The sequence below is a fragment of the Daktulosphaira vitifoliae genome, unplaced genomic scaffold, assembly GCF_025091365.1.
Source record: "Daktulosphaira vitifoliae isolate Bord-2020 unplaced genomic scaffold, ASM2509136v1 Scaffold_31, whole genome shotgun sequence".
Lineage (NCBI taxonomy): Eukaryota > Metazoa > Arthropoda > Insecta > Hemiptera > Phylloxeridae > Daktulosphaira > Daktulosphaira vitifoliae.
In genome coordinates this window covers 1484-22408 of record NW_026099602.1, presented here as the reverse complement: position 1 = coordinate 22408, position 20925 = coordinate 1484, and the positions used below count along the sequence as shown (strand labels likewise).

The 20925-nt window shown below is 28.7% G+C and overlaps 2 protein-coding genes across 2 annotated transcripts in view; both read right to left on the bottom strand.

The window, feature by feature from the left end:
- LOC126908893 (SLIT-ROBO Rho GTPase-activating protein 1-like) overlaps positions 1 to 10778 on the bottom strand; it is a 33230-nt gene extending 22452 nt beyond the window's left edge. The window contains exon 1 of the mRNA XM_050691214.1: positions 10306 to 10778. Within this exon, the coding sequence (XP_050547171.1) occupies positions 10306 to 10414 (109 nt within the window). The 5' untranslated portion in view covers positions 10415 to 10778. The remainder of the gene's footprint in view (positions 1 to 10305) is intronic.
- A 7299-nt stretch (positions 10779 to 18077) lies between these two features.
- Positions 18078 to 19678, bottom strand: LOC126908894 (tigger transposable element-derived protein 4-like). Its single transcript, XM_050691217.1, has one exon. It carries the CDS (start codon positions 19290 to 19292, stop codon positions 18078 to 18080), a length of 1215 nt encoding a protein of 404 aa, XP_050547174.1. The 5' UTR covers positions 19293 to 19678.
- Positions 19679 to 20925: the final 1247 nt, after the last annotated feature.

Below are 20925 nucleotides of genomic sequence, written 5' to 3'. Positions count from 1 at the left end.
CGCTAACATGTGGGGTGGTGTCGATCTGCGAGTCGTGACTCGAATAAAGTGCATTACTTTAAACTATATTAACTGTGTTAAGGAAAACTTCATCCTGGCCGGTTAACCATATACACAAGTCATTATAAATATTTTTGTATGTTTATTAATTGATACATTTTATTATAAAATATCCGTTACGATACACTTTTAATCGAATGTACGTAGTTTAGTCAATTTAGTTTTATTTAATATTTCAATACATTATATATTTTTAATTGTACATAAAACAAAACTAAAATTGGCAAAAGACATCACTACGAGTTATCAATCGTATTCTGTGTTATTTTCTATTCTCAACGAAGACATTCCAAGCCCTAACTTGAATGGAACAGATTGGATTGAATAACGATTTGTTATTGACCAACGACTCTTGTGTGTACTTGAAGTCTAAGCGATTGCATTGGGAGACGTCACGGTAGGCCGGTCACCTAATTCCGTACCGCTATAAACACTTTAAGCACTACTTGCAATGTTGCCGTTTCCACGCATACCAAACATAACAAGGAATAATGAAGTACTATCATGTTGATTTAGTAGGCAAGCTGTCAATCCGAACAATCAATAAAATTCCACCATAAAGAAGCTTTTTGAAACGTCAATCATTTTAAAAAGTATTTTCATTTTGCCATTGGTTCGTTACATATTATATTATTGTAAGCGGTACGTTCCACGTATAATTAAATAATGAACTCCAGTATATAGATGTCAGGGGTTAGTTTTCTTTTTTTTATAATTTTTTTTTACGATGAAACAGATATTATCATATTATTGGTAAACCGGAACATACCATAAATAATTTACCCCAAAAGAGATTACTAATAGGAAAAATGTTAAAAATTCTTTTGACCGGATATGCCTATAGCGTTACAAAGAAATAAATAAATAAAATATGATAACAACGCTGGAACAGCGTTGATAAAACTAGCAAAAGAAAAATAGTTGTACACCATAACATATTGTGTGCAGACCTGAAGCGATAATCGATAAGTCTATGCGCGCAACGATGGAGTACATTATGAGGGTGATAACGTAAAAGGAACACGGGCTTTTGCAAACAAAGCCTACACGAGAAACACGATAAAAAGTAAAGAGAAACGCGTTCATGTTGTAAAATACTCGGAGGAACCGATGATCTCCACGCTGAATTTCGTTGTTAGAAAGATTTACATGCAGTGAATTTCTCGACGTGTTTCGTATGCGGAATGCATTTAAAAAAAACACAATCATTATGTTTTCTATTAGTGCACAATGAACAGTCGATTTTTTACGGTTAACAAGGAACGACGTCGTCGTATAAATCGGAGACAAACGATAGAAAATATGTTTGACGTGGCTCCCGAAAGAGAAAGTATCCGACTGATTATCAACTGGAGTATACATTATACGTGTGTGTTGTGGTTGTTAATGTACAATGTATATGAACAACCACCACAATACGAATAAAAAAGAAAAGCATGTTGACCACATATTATGATGGCGCCCACACAATGCATTACGTGTAATGGTTTGTACGCATTGGAATTGGAAAATGTGTTCAGTGGAAATAACCATGCGAATTTCTATGAATTATAATTGTACACCAAACGAGTTTTTTCAATCGCCGTGTTTAAAACAACTTTTGGTTCGGACGTTTTTCATGAAACATTTGAATAAACGAGAAAATTATAATCTGCAAATACTACGACCGAATTGCCCACTCGTCGTTCGTGACCACCTGTCAACGAAAATCAGTAAAATATTCACTTTTTGAACAAAGATTTTCAGTCGAAGAATTTACATTGTACACGTTCAGAAACATACATGTCGGTTTTAATGAACGTTAAAACATCGGCCATCAGTATGAATAATAATGTTTTTTTTTTAATTTATACACTGGCTCATGGTATTCGATAAAAAGCTGTTGGTTGTGAAAAATATTTGTGACGGTTGCCAATACGGTGAAAAATCATTTTGACCGGACAGTAAACGATAATGGGTAGGGCACTAGTTATTGTCGCTAACAATCATAAACAAAAAGTCATAACAGAACCATATTAATAGTTCGTAGGAGGGGACGACGTTGGGCAAAAAAAAACTCATGTCAAAACGAGGTCGAGTTTAAAATCTTTATTCTACACGAAATTATTTATTTAAGAGTTGAAATGATAAAATCACATTATTTATTGGTTTCGGTTCATTGAACTCGCAATTAAACAAAATTACGCAACGATCAAAGATCAAATGCAAATCGCTTTTAATTTGGAATGATAAATAGTTTATTTTTCAAAAATATATGCTTTATTTACAAAAAATAAAATAATCACGAACGGTCCCTTCGATTCCATCATCAGCCTGCTCAGCTACCGCGAAGGGGACACATTTGTGTGCGACCTTGATAAACGTATTGAATGCAGTTTCATACGCCGACATCAGTGTAAAAAGTTTTACTGTTTCAGTGTGTACTGATACACCAAATAATTATGTAAAACGTAGTCAAAATCTACAAAAATCCGACTAGGTACCAAATTTGTAAATGACAAAAATTAACAACAGCAGATTAATGTCTTAAATTATGCGCGTCAGATCTCTTTGATTACACACGTTTAAGTCGGTACTTTTGGTTAGTAAACAATTAATTTTACGTTTTCCGCGAACAAAGAAACACGCCGTTTTCAAATCAATTGAAACACATTTATAAAGAAACTCGGTCGTAAAACAAACATGTGTTAATAGGTACGACATCAAGCGAAACACCTACTTACAATTATTGATATGTTGACGGTTCAAGGCGCCGTTGGTTGTGAGCGCAGCAAAATTTCGTTTGGTTGCTGCAACCGAGAAAAAATAACTCGAGAGTAAAATAAAAAACAACAATAATATTATTATTACTACTATTCAAACCAAAGGCGTAGCGGTTGTATTTTTGTTTACAAAACAGGATTTGTAACAAGTTAATAATACCTATATTACTTAAGCCCATGATAGTAGATTCCCAAGGCGTCGATGTATAATTTGCACAAGTTTTTAATAGACGTGATATTTATTATTACCCGCGGTCAAAATATCAAGTAAAATAGTATATTATGTATGTGTTTGTTATACGGAATGCAATGAGAGATATTGAAGACCACTGCTGTATATACTTTGCCAGCCACTGTAACGAAACATGGTATTAAAAATCTAACCAGACAACTTTTAATGAATTCAATTATTTTTAAATTGCTGATTGAGATCGAACTGATCAAAATTCAATCAATAATAGCAATCTACGGAGCGATAATGGAAAAATCAATTAAATTTTGCCACGACGACCATCTAAAATTAAAATAAGACCTTGCTCGTTTCCAAATGTCATTACTATATTTCAAATTTAACATTTTTTCATATTAAAGACGGGCCCCGCGAAAATGTTTTTGCACTGGGTCCCATAATATGGACCGTTTAAATATTTATAGTACTTCAAAGAGTTAGTGATGAAATGCAGCTATTTTTAAACAGAATCAAAAAATTAGTGGTTTTGCTTCGGTAATTGAAATGTTACAATCGAGAATTTGCCATTAACCACGACGCATTTTTACTTATTTTTAAGTACAATAATTTTTCACGCAAACATCCATTTTATTATTGTTTGCAGGTCAATACAAATATGTCGAGTATGCCGGCACATATTAAACGAGTAAATTCGTTACGCGGCCAGTTCATGTTATAGATTTAATCCGTTACATCCTCATTACCATCGAACGAACTGAAATAGAAACACCAAGTCCCCTTTTCCTTGAAGCTAACACATTTTAATAGAAATAAACTTATTCGCGTTCAATTTAATTAGCCGCAGCGCATATAAAATAAAATGGAAAAACAATATTGTTTTCTATCGAACGCCGCGTAGAACAAAAATACGGTTTTAAAAAATGTGTTAACAAAATATTATTAAAACAAATTTGTTAATAGTCACGGTCTACTAACGGTCATAGTATTAATAAAAAATTATACAAGCGATTTGAATACTGTTATAATGTCAGCCTCCACCTGCAGTTTCCTCCCCGTGGCCTCCTTCGACATCTGCGTTTCTTCATTTCGTTTTGATTTCTCTCCGTTAGTCACGTCAAGTCACTCAAACGATTTTCAAGAGTTTTCTTTCGAATCGCTATACACTACATTGAAATTAAAAAAAAAAAACCGTTTACGCATATCACTTCAGCTAATTAAACTGTTTTTCTCACAATACACATATTTCAATATAATAATAATTTACGCAACAGAAATATAAGAATAATTATAACTGATACTATTGTGAAGCACGATAAGTTTTCTTTTAATTATACATAACTGTAATTTTATATCGTCGGAATACAAAACACTAGGGAATTTATATAATAAATATGTGATAATCACACAATGATAATTTTTAACGAATAGCTGTGTATTATCTTCTCACTAATTACTACTAATAAACTTGATCAAACAAAGAGATGAACAAATATTAATTAGTAATACATTTAGTTTTAAAAATAAAACCTTGATAAGTTCGATAATACACGTTAGTGTGGAAATACTCCAAGACAAAGTTAATACATATTTTTAATACTACAACAAAAAAAAGCCAGTATAGTTTGTTTTTAATGCTGAGTGGTGCATTTAAAGACCCCGATGACACAGCTGTTAAAATGTAAAAAGATTTTGTTAATATCGGAGAATACAACGAAAAATCTATTATTTTCTCAGTCCGTTGAACCTTGTAAACTGAATTAGTCTCGACCCTCACCATCCAAATTACTAATAACAATACTCCTCCGGTTTTGTCGAAAATCATGAATCCTGGGTCATAAAATACAACTGCGATGAACGTGGTCTACTGCTATTTAATAAAATGTCACTGTACGTTTGCACCATAAAGATTTCCATAAGCATCCCCAGCTGTTATTATTAACCATTAGTATTTATAAGCATTTAAAAGTGTCGAAATAGTTCTGGTCATAATATTGTTAAGTTATGGACCCCTAAACCGATCATCGTTAATTTCTCAAAAAATATATGTCTACTAACACAGTTACATATTCATGAACCTTTTTTTTCAAACCACATATTTAACAGTTTTCAGAAGGTTATGTTTTTAGCTGTAGGGCGACAGGCCGGCTGGTACCTTAGCGTCCTTTTACATTTACCCTTCACAATCAACTACTATAATGCAATGTGTACGTGGAGTGCACGTAAAATACAACCCTCGTGTTACAGAAGACATGCAATGCCATGCGAACGCGCAGTAGTAGCATATAATTTACCGAAAGTAGTCGATAAAAAAATAACTAAAAAGTTGTGAAGCATCATTAGACCTATAAAATCCCATAAGGCTAAATGAGTTCTCTTTCTTTTGTTGTCAAATTTATAGCAATAATCATTTCTAAATGTTTTTTTCGTACAAAATATTAGGCGCGCTACTAAGTTTTCGCTGTTTGTGAATAGATGACTTCAGCAGCAAGTGCTGGTCGACTTTTACATATGGTAAACCAACCGTTATGACATGATACTGATTTTATTTAGATGTCAAATACTTTCAGTTGTCTGATTTTGTGGCAAATATTTGCGGGAAGTGTTATCATTTAAATGGCGACTAAAGCGCACCGAGAGTTAAAAAAAGTTAATAGAAATGTTGTTGAAACAACATGCCGTGATTGGTTTTGTCGTTGGTGTGGTTTTAATACGAGATGGCACTTTTAATTTGCAAGTGAAATTAATGTTTTAATTTTACATACGCTATCATATATATCAAGATCACATTTTTATAATTATTTTTGACTAGCTTACTCAAAAAACTATCATTACATTCAAAATTATTTGACATAATCATTGATTAGAATATACTTCTTTTTAATTTATAAATATTTTTGTAAGGCTTAATGAAATATGAACTTAAGTTAATATTTCTTTTGATCAGGTTAATAGTGTCTCAACTAAGGTGAAAGCTATGTGCGATTTTATTCTATCAAAACAATATATATATAATTAGGATTAGCCGAGATTAGCATATCTGTGATTGGGAGAAGCAAATGTTTATTCATATTCTTCTCTACATATGATTCTCAAAAAAGATAATAAAATGGGTTTAGATACTAGAGGTAATATAATTATAATAAATTTAACCATTACGATCACCGCAATTGTTATTATCATATATTTAAATAAACAGTTATTGAGTAGTAAATTTTAGTACATGATATCAATAATATAATACAAGTTTCACTACTGTAACTAGATCATCATTGCTATGTATTTTCGACTTTTCATTGGACTGTTTTAAATGATTAATTATACTTCTAACATTTTAAACACTATCGGTGGCCATATGGTAACCTGATGGTTGTGGTGGTCTTTCAGTAATATGTTAACTCGAAAATATCATAGTAGATACATTATAGTCGACGAAAGGATATACAAACATATATTGAACATCTGCTCGCTACTAATAAAACACCATATCAGTTTGTAGTAAAGAAATATCATGTACAAATTCAAAGGGTTTAGTCTTACACGCGATTTTTGCATATCCGTTCAATTCCAAGTAATTATTGTCGACACTATATCAACGATACGATTGTGTCAATATTTGTATGTGAAATTTTTTGACTTATGTCGAATCACTATTTTTTTTTTTGTATTTATTTTTCTTTTTGTTTACGTTCATTGAAGTACTACACCGAGATATATATAATAACGAAAACACAATGTAAAATGACAACAACAATCTCAGCATCGGTGGCAGTGTCCTCTAATGCCACCGCATATTTTCAAATACCGGCAAAAAGTATTTCATGTTATCTATACATTCGCCGACGGCCATTCTTTGCGTGCTTGGTGATGTGTGTTGATCACACAACTCGGTAGAACTATGACCCTAAAAAGTATATTCTAGAAAAACTATTAGCACCTACCTGTAGCTGGAAAGTAGACGAAAATTAAGTTACTTGTATTACGTACAACAAACTCTTAAGACTCAAAATCATCTTTGACATAAATAAAATTAGGTTAAAATGTGGTACTTCAACCATAGCACAATTTATTGAGAAATAACAAAACATTGATTACAGTTATGTTAATTTCTATCAGTGTACATCTCTATTGTGTGAAAAATTGGTTTTTAGTCGTAAAATAGAATAAAATTTATAAATTTTATTCGTTTTTCGGTTTTATATAACAAGATTTATCAATTCTTACAGTATCTCATAAGAAATTTTATAAGTGTCTTTTGTGGCAAAAACATTAGGCAATGCAAAAAACGTTGTACATAAAGAGGATATTATATTTTAAAATTTAATGTCCAATAAATAGAAACAGCGCCTGTGTCAAAATGTCAACGTTCGCCCACGAACAATTTTATCATCGCCATTGTTTACAACACCCTAATATTTTCTCTATTAACAGCTGCAGAGCTGTTTTTGTCCAAGATGATCTACCAAGTTTAACTTGGCTGTAAATGGTAAATCAATGATAATATTCTATTGTGTATTATTTGTACCTGAGAAGTTTTGACAGATAATATCATACCCACCATCCTATTGTCGTTTAATACCTTGACAATGAAAACCTGCTGTTAGTTTATGTATTCACGTATTATTATTTATATAGATTAAAAAGGATAATGTTATGCAACGACCAGATTTGATTTTACACACTAAAGCCCAAAACAATCCTTATCGAAAAAGAAAAAAACATTATATTTGATTTTTTTTATCTCATTTCCGCTAAGGGTTGTTAAAAGTCAAAGTAGAGGTCAAACTAATTCTTGTTTGGAATAAACAAAATTAATAAATTGCGCAATTTAAATCTGAAGAACTCGAAAGTATTAAATATATATACACACACACTTTTATACTTTTAATTTAACTCGGTATACATTATTATAACTTTCATTACACAATATTTATTTATTTACACCCAGTATAAGAATAACGGTTGATGACATTTTATTGTAGTGATCTATACTTCAGGTATAGGTAAATTAATGCTTAAAATCTATAATTTTAGCTAACACAAATTTTAGAATTTAAAAACTGTTCGATAATATAATTACGTAATGATTATATATAATTATAATAATACATAATTACATTCATTTTAATAATCCAATAATAAATGCACTTATAGTGCAAAATATACTTTAAAGATTCCATTTAATGAAGATTAAATTAAAGATATTTAAACAACAAATTATCTAATTCTTCAAAATCTATCATGATTACATAACATGTATTATGTTCTAACTGATTGATTTATGTCATATTTACAAAGTTATATGATTTTTTCCCAAAATTGTATCCATTTAAATTACATAAAGGAACCTCAAACCATTTATAGTGCACTTATTACATTTCAATAATATATATATATATATAAATTTCTATAACTTGTTAATATTTGACACTAAAATTCATTAAGAACCCTCCCCCGTTATGAAATAATTATCAATTAAATAATATGATAGTTCGCTAACTTTACACAGGAATTTTAATGATACTTCCTTCAACGTATTATACGTATCATACATTTATTATGTAATTATTAGCGTTAAAAATATCATAACTCTAATTTTTCAGTTATATTGACATTTTAAATGCCATTACTTTTAAATTATTAACGTTTAAGCTGCCAACAAAACATTGGTGTACTATTGTTTGTGTACATGAATAATTTATGAGTTGTACATTTTTATTTGTTACTACTGACTAATGTCAGCCTAGCTCATTGCGATAAGTTATTCAATGTGTTATTATTCAACTTAAGGGTTAACTAAAATAACAATAGTGTTAAGCTTAGGTCTGTCCAGATATTATAATCCACTATGAAACTGGACAAAACCAAGGAAATACTTTTATTGCCCACTTAATATTACTTTTTCAATTCGGGTTAAAAATATGAATAAAAATAATTCAATATTTCAATCTATTAAACAAGTAAGACGATGAAAATGTTATGGCGGACAATAAGTATTTTATAAGTGTTTTATTTATTAGTGAACAAGAGGTGCTACAAATTTGTTTTCGAATGAGACAAACGAAATAATAATTTTAATATATGAACTTTAAGTCTGATATTTTTATGTTTAAACCGCAAGACTAGGGTCTCTGGTCTTATTAAACTGAAGATACTATTAAGACGAATAAAAACACTTATTTTTTAAATCTATTATTTCAACCTAGTAGTTATTATTGCATTGTAGTTCCAAATAAGTAGAATACGGTATTTGACTAAAAAATCTACATTGATACTTATTTACTGTAGTTTTTAAACTTTATCGAAAACTAGAATATAATATGTTAGTTATTCACCGAAAATTTATTAAAAATATTAGTTATGAGAATTAATTTTCACATACACTCGCCAAATGTAATGTATGGCATATAGATTCTATATAATATAATATAGATGGAAAAAAATCTATACTGTACTTACTGTATTTATCGTGTGATTTTTTTTATTTATTAAATAGTACAGAGAACAATGAGTAACTATACGAAATAACCCATTATTTTTATTTGGTTATAAATAGTATGTTAAATTTCTTTATTCCTAACGTTGTTGTAAAGAAGAAAAAACTTGTTAACTGATGTTTTAACCTTGCATGATAAGAGTACACTCGTCATGAGAAAATTAACTATTTTCTGTATCTCGTGTACAGTTTGATTCAATGAATCACTGATAATTTCTCTAGTTAATTATACGAGATACCATGACCAATCATGATTTAATCAAATATTTAATTAATTTGAAAGATGTAAACTGTGTATAAATGAAACGACAGAGTATACATTTAATTCTTTTAAAAATGTATTAAAACAATAGAAGCAATCCGACTAAATCCCTTGAGTATGTTCGAAGGTCTTCACTTACAGTCTTGGTGTTCAGAATGCAACGAAAAAAATAAAAATGGATACAACAATAAAACTAATTACTTTAATAAAAAGACGTTAGATAATTTTTATCTCACAATTAATTGTTTAATACAACGTAAGGTGCAAAACGTTCAGATTGAAATAACCGACGAGACATATTTTGTGAGAAGTGCAACATCATTGTGATTTTACACCGAAATCTATTATTGTGTGTCATTGCTTTCTAAGAGGAATGCTGTATCCGTATTATATTTCACAGGAACATAAAGGCCGCAGACCTGTAGTTAATAAATGCGCACGAGCCTATTGCAATTTGTGACCCTAAATTTCTACCTAACATTTTACACAGTACAAAAACACCACAAAAAAAAACTATTTATGTAACAAGTAAACTTACTGTTGAAGTACAGAATTTTCCTAGTCGAACCGAGACGTCGTATTGGTGACTTGAATGCTCCAGCGTCCTGCTCGTCTATGCTACTAGCTATCTCTTCGGCACACAGCATTTTTATTTTTGCTTCTCTTCAATCACAACTATTAGATAACGTAACACACTATCGCCCTAATCACAACGTCTAGACAATTTATTAACGACGGCGACGAAAACGATGTCTAAACCCCAACATGGCGTTAATGGTCGGTTAATTACAAGTACAATATACGCACTAATCACCGGCAAAACTGCAACAATTGAATAATAAAAATGGTAAACCAACAAAAACCGTTATTAGACTATGCCAAAGAAATTAACTCTGTTTGCTAACGTTCAGACGAAAACGATCAACACATAAAATATTGATAGATCTAAGAGCGAGTAAAAAAGGTTATAACGTCCGACGACCGCTTGCCCGGCGATCGACAAAAAACTGTTTGAAAAACCAGTTAACCTGGTCGAATGGTTTGCCTGCTGCTGCTGCTGTTTCTCCCCAACGTAGTAGGTCGCACCGCGTTAAAACTATGACAAGGTAAGGTGGAGGGGTATCGGCGGCGTAGTTACGGTGATCTTGGCGGCTGCAAATACAAACCAGTAGACGGTACACATATGGAAAAGAAATGTAGTGACGAGGAGGGACATGCGTTCCAACAGCACTGAACAAGATTACCAATAAACTTAACAGAACATGCTACGCTATCTATCAGACCTGAAACATTTTCACGTTCAGTTTTTCATGACGTACTATCGTATAATTATACTTTTTGAGAACTTTCAAAAAAGTAAAGTGATTTTTGACACATTTTTAAAAAATTAAATGGTTTAATATTGATTTATAAATGTCAAAAATGTATGTCAAGAAAGTTAATTATATTCACTCTTTTTCTAAGAAATTTCTAACGTATTGTTATTTTTTTTAACAATATAGATTTAATGACAATCAAAAACAATAGTACAAGATTAGTGGTAGTCGTTTTTTGATTTGATACTATTAAGTTGTATAAATATTACATAAAAAATAATTATAATTATTTTTTAAAACGTCCTGTAAAATTAAAATTAAAAAAAAATATAGAAAATGCACTTTTATACACAACATTAATCTTTTTTTATTTATATGTATTATTAACAACTACATAGTCATGGATGCTCTTAGACGCGAAAGAATAGAATGTAGACCTAGCATCACTACATTATTACATTCAAAATTGATAAGGTAACAAAATAAAACATCAAAGAAGTATTGTTCTTTTACTGTTTCATTGTTTATTATTATTAGGTATTTGTTTATAATAAATTGTTATAGTTATAATATTTATATAATCATATAACCATTTACAGTGAAATTCACAATCCAATGAAATTAATAAGATTTGATTGGGAAAATTAAACATTATTTTCTTTGTGAGAGCTATATATTTTTCAAATTTATTTTGTCTTAAATTTAACAGTATGAAGTAATTCAAATTTTAGCTTCGATGCGAAGCTGAGAAGGTATTAATTAGTGATGGGCATTTTCGAATATTTTAAACTATCGAATAAGTATTCAAATTGGTTTTATACAACCGAATAGTGTTTTTTACTCGAATAGTTTTAATCGAGTAGTTTTAAAAAATATTCGAAAAAAAATATATAAACTTCCAAAACCCGGCAATTTTGTATTTTATAATATGAAAATTATTTGTGTAAAATTTGGTTTTGATAACTTAGCCCCTTCAAGTCCGAATCAGGGTTGAAAATTCGCTCAAAAAGGTAATTTTTCAATTTTTGATTATTATTTTTAAAAATAAGACACTTAGCGTAACAATGTATAGAATATAAATTATAGATTTAAATATTTTCTTCTAAAATGGTATTTACAAAAATTTTCTACAATTATTTTTACTTGGTCAAAAAAATAATTTGCTGAAATTCATTTTATGAATAAAAATCATTCCTAATTTTCGAAATAATCATTTCACAACAAAATGTTTCGTAAAAATAATATGTCAAGTTAAATTTTCTAAAATATTGGTCTTATGTAAAATTATAATGAGATTTATAGTTTTGCTGTTTTAATAACACTAACGATCTAAATAGGATTGTTTAAAACTGTTTATTCGGGGTATTACGATTATAAATAGGATATAATTAATAATAAAAAAAATTAGTGATGGACATTTTCAAATATTTTAAACTGTCGATTAACTTAATAATATTAACAATATTCGAATTGTGTATATACCACAGAATATTTTATTTTTAGCATAAACTATCAAATATTTTAAAAACTATTCAAATGGGGTACCGATTAGTTTTAAAAACTATTCTAATAGACTATGAAATATTTTCTAAACTATTCGAATAATTTTTGAATGACTATCGAATAGTTCGATAGTTACTATTCGACATTTCCCATCACTAATATTAATTTTACCATGATGTGTTTATTATTTTTTTTTTATCTGTCACTATTTTTTCTCAGCTCTCACTGGACCGATTTTTCTTAACGATATGTCAAAAAATCACAAATCGTATCTAGTTAAAGACAATACCCTCAAAAATTAAAAAAATTTTCCTTGTTCCCCGTAAATGGTGAAAATCCCTCCCAAAAAATACAATTTTTAAAATCGGTAAATTCCAACATTTTTTTCAGTTTTTTTTTTCTAAAAATTGTCATAACTTATTGAAAAATGAACAAATAATTTTTTTAAATTGAAACCTTAGATATTTTCCTTTTATTTGATATCATATTTTTGAAAATCTGACTCTTTACCCGCTCACAAGAGGGGATTCAAAATAGCAGCTTTAATTAAATTAACATTTGAATATGTTCCAGGAAATACTGCGACCTTTAAATATATGTCAAATTAAAGCTTATGTTACATACTATAGATAAAAAAAAAATTTGTTCCGACGATTTATCTTCTACGTGCAAACGGCTGCCACAGTTAAAAAACATGCTATTTTTATGTTAAAATTTTAGTTTTGTTTGTTTATTTTGAAATACCTTACAAGAGTTGGCCATAGTAACGAGTCCACCAATAAATATAAAATTTATATGAATATAACTTACATTAAATATAAATTTATACTTCTTATGATTATTTTACCTTTTCAAAACTTTTAGAAAACTTGAACATTTGTATAGAAAGTAGAACTTTTTAAACTTGACTTTTGAAAATGTCACGGAATACTGCGTCTTTTAATTATAGGTTAAAACAAAGCTTATTAATTGTTTAAAAAAAAAAATTGTACCGACGACCTATTTTCTATGTGCAAATGGCAGTAGAATAGAACAAAAAATATGAGTTAATTTTGCTTTTGGGATTATCCTTCAATTTATTTAAATTAAACACTATCTAATGATTTTTTATGATAATGATTATAATCACTGTCAGATATCACTTATAATCGTCCCACCCTGCCACGACCTCACTGTGCTATCATTTATTTTAAATTTGAAAAGAGCATTTTAAACAAATATTAAAGAAGTTAAAAAAAATTACTTTTTAGTCAAACTGACGCAGTATCGTGTTTCCCTCAGTCGCCCATCACGTTATCAACCTATATGAAAGTGTATGGGGATCCAAGACGATGGACAAGTGGTAAGGTTTGTTTCTACAATGCCTTGGGTCGTAAGTTCTATTACCGTACCGTGTTTCTTATTTCCACAGGATTTCCGGATCACTTTGTATGACTGGCCGTGTTACCACTTATACACAAGTAAAAAATAATATCGGCATTGGCATGGACACTTTTAGCTTCGATGCGAAGCTGAGAAGGTATTGATTTTACCAAGATGTGTTTTTTTTTTTGTGTCTGTTACCACCTTTTCTCATCTCTCACAGAACCGATTTCTTTCAATGATACGTCAAAAGATCACAAATCGTATCTAGTCGAAGACATTACCCTTAAAAATTGAAAAAATTTCCAATTTATCAATTAAAAAGTTACTTAGCCTTTATTTTCCATATAGACAATTAAAATCATTCAGTTCCAATGCATTTATTGTCAAATTTAGTTTGAATTTATTAATTTTTCAACTCTATATTTGTTTTCTATAACGATTCTAAATTAATGCAAATTTTTTGCCAAAATGTTGCTATATAAATCATTTCTAAAAAAAATGATTTTTAATTTCATTAAAATTTCACTATGGATTTTTACAATTATAATCAAATTTTATAATACATTCAATTCAGTAAATTTTTTTAACAACTTTTTGAAAATATTTATTTTGACATTAAGCTAGTATAACTTTTTAAAAAATATTTTTTAAATTTGGGCGTTTTCATCATGAAAAAAATGTACCACAAACCTTCACCAAAAAAATTTAATTTGAAACTTTCTTTATACACATTATTTTTTAATTTTTATTTTACACTGTTATTACTTTTAAAAAACCCAGCACAGGGGGGGTCGCGGCACAGTGGTGACGTGGCATAGTTGGATCAAGTATTATGATATCTGACAGTGATTAAAATCACTATAAAAAAAAAACGCTTCGATGCAAATCTTTAGATAGTGTTTAATTTTAAAAAATTGGTGGATTATTCCAAAAGCAACATAATCTACTAGTTCCTTAATAATATCCTGATTAAGATAAAGTATGTCGAATGAAAAATGGATTATTAAAAAATATTATTTCTCATTAAAAAATTATATTGATCCATACACTTTTCAATAAGTTATATCATTATAAAGTTAAAAATGTAAAAAATGAAATCGTGAATTTTCACACAAAAATAGCATTTGGTAGCCATTTTCACCCTGAAGACAAAATAAAGTCTGAAATTTTTCTTTTGCATAATAAAGTACATTACATTAGCTTTAATTTAAGATATTTATAAAAGTGTCAGACTTTCCGGAACAATTTCAAAAATTAAGTTGAAAAAGTTCTACTTTCTACATGCATTTTTTAGATTTGAACCCCCCCTGTATTAAGGGAAATGGTCCGATTTAAAAAAACAGTATGTCGAATGAAAGATGTATATAAATACTACTTCTTATGAAAAAATTGTAATGATCCATACATTTTTCAAAACGTTATAGCATTAAAAAGTTATAAATATAAAAAAGAATTTTTTTTTTTTATGAACTTTTATGTCTGTTTTCACTGTGAAGACAAAATAAATTCCGAAATTTTTTTTTCAAAATAAAATATATTACATAAGCTTTAATTTAAGGTACACATAAAAGTATCAGACTTTCGGAACATTTCAAAAGTTAAGTTGAAAAAGTTATTTTTTTGTGAAAAATTTGTCATTTTAAATCCCCCCCTGTGGCCAGGTAAAGGTTCAGATTTATAAAAAATAATATACCAAATGATAAGTAAATGTATCAAGCATCTATAAAAAAAAATTATATTGATATATTCATTTTTGAAAAAGTTATGGCAGTTTTAAGTAAAAAAATTGAAAAATTTCGAAAATTAGCGATTTTTAAATTTGTAATTTTTTTGGAGGTTTCTCCCATTTNAATTAAATTTTCAATGGTTTAATCTTAAAAATATACATCTTAAGATATTCTAGGAGTAATTTTATTTAATTTATCTTTATTTTTACTATTTTATTCTACCCTCAAAGATATAACTCAGTAGAAAAACTACAATTATTTTCAAGGAAAAGATATTTTGATTGATATTTTTTTTTTATTTAAAGCATATATATATATATGTACACTTTCAAATATTTCATTAATAATTTTCCCCAACTTACCTAAAATTGAAATGATTTTGAAACACAATTATACTCTTGATGAATAATAAAATATTTTAATTCTTTGCATAAAAAATAGATTAAGCAATTTATAGTTTAATTTTAAAATTAATTTTATTATTACTGTCTAGTGATTAGTAGTGTTTCCGTAAAATATTCATTAATTTATTATAGTTTACCTTATGTATAAATACATTTGTTATGAATGTATATATACAGTGAGTTAATTAAATAATCGAATGTGGTCTAAAAGAAATAAATTTCCATTTAAATTGCCATCGTCTTACAAACCTTGATCAATACTATTACATTCACACTTTAAATTACGACCATGCTAAATTTTAAACATATATAGTAATATTAATTATAATAAATAAAAATATCAATTTAAATGTTATATTAAAGCAATAATATTGTTATACTATTATATAATATTATAATATTGTTATTCTAATACTATTAGAAAAATATTTTTAAAATGTAAAACCAGTCTGATTAGACTAACTGTACATTCTCATGAGCGTATTTTAATACGTATTAATCACATTGTCTCCAATATTATATCCCACTATTAAATCAGCAGTACTGATGATAAAGTAAATGTATTATTAATGATTATAAAAATTATGCCTGGGACAGATAAGTTTCATGAAACCATTCAAATTGTTGAATTCAATGAAAAGCACACAGTAACGCATACTTTAAATTTAAAAATTTGTATTTTAAAATTAATTAAAATTGTGAAAAACTGTTTTTACAATATATAATTAAATAAAAGAATGTGTTTTGAGTAAAACCTATATTTATGTTATTATAATAATTTTTGACAGTCGAAAAATTTATAATAATGTAAAAAATTAAATATAGACTTATATCGAAAAAAAACTAGTATCTATTTAAAAAAGAGGGATTGAAAAATGCATACGAGTTTTTAATTCAGGGACCTCAATGACATATATTTTAATATATAACACTATAAAATAACTAAAATTGAAAAAAAAACACTCCCGCTAAAAAAGACGAAAGTGAAAAGTTATTGTAAAATTAGAATACAGAGATCTCAAAAACATATATTACGATCATTTTTTTTGATAAACTTATCAATACAACTTTGATAGTTATTTATTATGTTCAGCTATAATTGTATTTGGGACTTTTATACGATACGATACATTTTGAGAGATCTTCTAAAGTTTTTAAAGCAAAAACTACTTGATTAACCAACTATTATCAATTTTCTTTTTAATCATCATACTTTTGCATTTAACAGTTTTCACTGAATGATTTTAATAAAAAGTATACTGAGCCTTTTAGCATCTTTTTTGAAAGTCAATAATAATTATTTTACATAGTTAATAAATATTGGACACAATAATAATATTAATATTTTATTAAATAAATAAATACGAATATATGTAAAAGAGGGAGTATTTGTATGATATGAAATCATCCTATTATTACTAATTAATAAATAAAATTTAAACTGAGAGCGATTTGTAGATGTATAATTTTATGAATATTCTATAAAAGTAATTGAAATTGGTATATTTCAAAACAGCTATTTACATAAATAAATAGCTTATAACTATATCTTACAATGAATGATGATAAAAGCATCAAGCCTTTAAATAGATTATCGTCGAATTTTCGACGACGCTAAATATTTTGAGTAGGGATCTATTGATAATATTATAGAGAACTAGCTTTCTAGTTAACTACAGCACTACCCTCAGTTGGATTTGAGCATCCAAAGTTAATATATATATCAAATCTAAAAGAAGATATCAATTATAAATTTGTAAGTGAACATTTATTTATTAACATTAATATGTATACAATTCTAATTAATTAAAAAAAAATTTTTAAGCAAAATGGTCAATTACATATACAATTACTATGGAAATATGGAAAGTGGTAGTGGAGGGAGGGCAAATCGAGGAGGCCGTGGTGGACGTGGTGGAAGAGGAGGGAGAGGTGGTCGTGGTGGCCGTGGTGGCAGAGTTGCCAAATATAATTTCAAAGGCAGTAAGTAATACTTTATCTTCNGAAAGATACATTTTCTTGAGTTGGCAGGGAATCCCATAGTATTGGTTCAATATTCAACTGGTCGTTTTCTGTTTCTTGAATATCTATGATAAATCCCGATTTATTAAAACATTTGAGTATCGTAGAAGAAGTCACTTTTTTCCATGCCTTATCAACAAATATCATAGCAGTCAATACACTAATGTTTGGCGTCTGTTTACTTTCAATGCATTCTAAAACATTCTTAACAACTTCTTGGCGGTAAAAAGTTTTACAATTCTTAATTATACCTTGGTCAAGTGGCTGTAACTTCGATGTGGTGTTAGGAGGAAAAAATTGAAGCTCTATATTAGTTAAAGGTGGGGGGTTATTATGAACTGTACAGTTGTCTAAAAACAGTAAAATTTTACGTTTCTGTTTTTTCATATCTTCATTGAGTGAAACCAACCATTCATTAAATAATTCTGTCGTCATCCATGCCTTTTTGTTTGAACGATAAGTTATAGGAAATGTACGTATGCCCTTAAAACACCTAGGTTTGGCAGCTTTTCCTATGAGGAGAGGAGTTAACTTTTCAGATCCGTTCATGTTTACTGCTAGTAAAATTGTTAACCTATCTTTACTATACTTCCCACCGTGGCATTTTTCCTCTTTAAAAGTGAAAGTCTTATCTGGTAAACATTTAAAAAATAAAGCGGTTTCATCTGTGTTGAACACGTTTCGTGGCTCGTAATTTTTTAACAATGTTGAAAGTTTACGATGCCACTCTAAACACACATTATCGTCAACACTAGAACTTTCACCACAAATTTTTTTAAAAACAATACCGTTTCGTTTCTTAAAATTCGTTAACCATCCTTCACTAGCTGAGAAAAACGGAATGCCCAACTCTTTGGCGAATGATTTTGCTTTTTCTTTTAGTAAGAGGCCACTCACGGGCACATTTTGTCCTCTACATTGCCTAACCCATTGTACTAAACATTCTTCTAGTCTTGGATGCTCACCTTTACTGTTTCGTTTCCTACCACCGCTCGATGACGTAGCAATGATTTTATTTTTATCCTTTAAAATTGTAGACAGGGTACTTAAAGGAATGTCAAATGACTTGGCTACATCGGATTTTTTGTCACCTTTTTCAACAGCTTCAATCAATTCTTTTTTTTTTGAAATCGTCAATGATTTGTTTTTTTTTTTTGAATTAGACGCACTCATCACTTTATCACTCATCACAACCGACCACACGAAACTAAAATAAAACTACATTCGACTGACGGCTATAGACGAGTTAAATTATAATAAGAGGCGGTTAAGAAATAAAACGATAAGATTCCTACGATAATAATTCTATAGTTACCAAAACACACAGATAAAACAATACAGATAAAATAAATGTGGTGAATATGACTTCGAATTGCCGAGAGTTGAACGGATGATACTTCGAATTGTCACGTGTTAGTGACTGTTTTTCCTAAAATTAAATTTCGAATTACCGAGTGTACTTAAATGCATGGTTTTTATTCGAATTAACGCGTGGTTTTCTAGGGACCGAACATTTACTTCGAATTATCGAAAGTTTCGAATTATCGAAGGTTTGAATTATCGAGAGTCGACTGTATATTGAAAAGATAGTGTTTTCTTCTGTCCTTTTCTCAATACGTATTTCATTGTTTAATACTGTAAAATAATACATGATAATTCAAAATTTCACAAACTTCAAAACGCTACAGAATATGTACTATTGAATATTAATAAGATATTTTTTTACTAAAATTTTTCTTAAATTCTACTCTACAAAATAGCTATCTTAGATTTTTTTTTTACATTTTATTTAAAATTTAAAAATAATTAATATTTTTAATAAAATGTAAAAAAATTAATTATTGAGATAGAGCTACAGACCTAACGTATAACTATTATTTAAAAAAAAAATCAACTAAAAATATTAACTGGTTCAAAAGTTATTTAAGTTGTCAGTGAGTGGTGGGCCACCCTGTATATATCAATCATTTGGTGAACCTTTTCGCATTTTGAAATTAATCTTGAATTAATATTAAAAATATCACGAATAAATATTTAATTTAGAATTGCGTTTGATGTTTTAATAAAATACTTATATATTTTTTTTTAGTTTCGATGTTTAATTTTAAACTATATAATCTGAATAGAAATTTCACTAATAGATATTTCTACACTATAATATTACCCCTATTACTTTTGTTTATAAAAGTAATAGATACAATATTTACATTTATTTATTAGCTCATAACATTTAAGTATTGAATAATGAGACATTAAAACATTTTAAAATATAATTCACTCTTTTTTAATTAAATCTGTTTGGCCAATAGTATTAACATAACCCGGGTTACATATTAAATACATGTACATTTATTAATATTTTGTATAAGTGATCACTTACACAAATTAAATAGTCAATCATTAACTTTAATTCAATAATTATATACATTTGATAATGGTAACGGTAACGGTTATTCGGACCATCAAAAAGTGTTCGGTTAACAACAAGTGTCCGACGTACCTTGATGAATTTTGCATGATGGTGGTTATTATATAAACAATAGCGCACCAAAAGTAGTATACACTAACAGTCTTGCTTTTACAATTTTATGGTACAGAACGCCTTTAGAAGGATCTAGTTGACCAGTTGTTATAAAGATCATTGATTATATTATTTCGTGGGACAGCTGATCACCAGCATCTTGCTTTACTCACCCCCTTGCCCACCCATCACAGCAAATCGATGACCTCCGTGTCGTTTTTCATCCATGTACAGTACATTGTCGTAAGTCAGTCGATTGTTTTACGTGTCACTTTTTTTCTGTTGCAAGCGCCTTCGCTT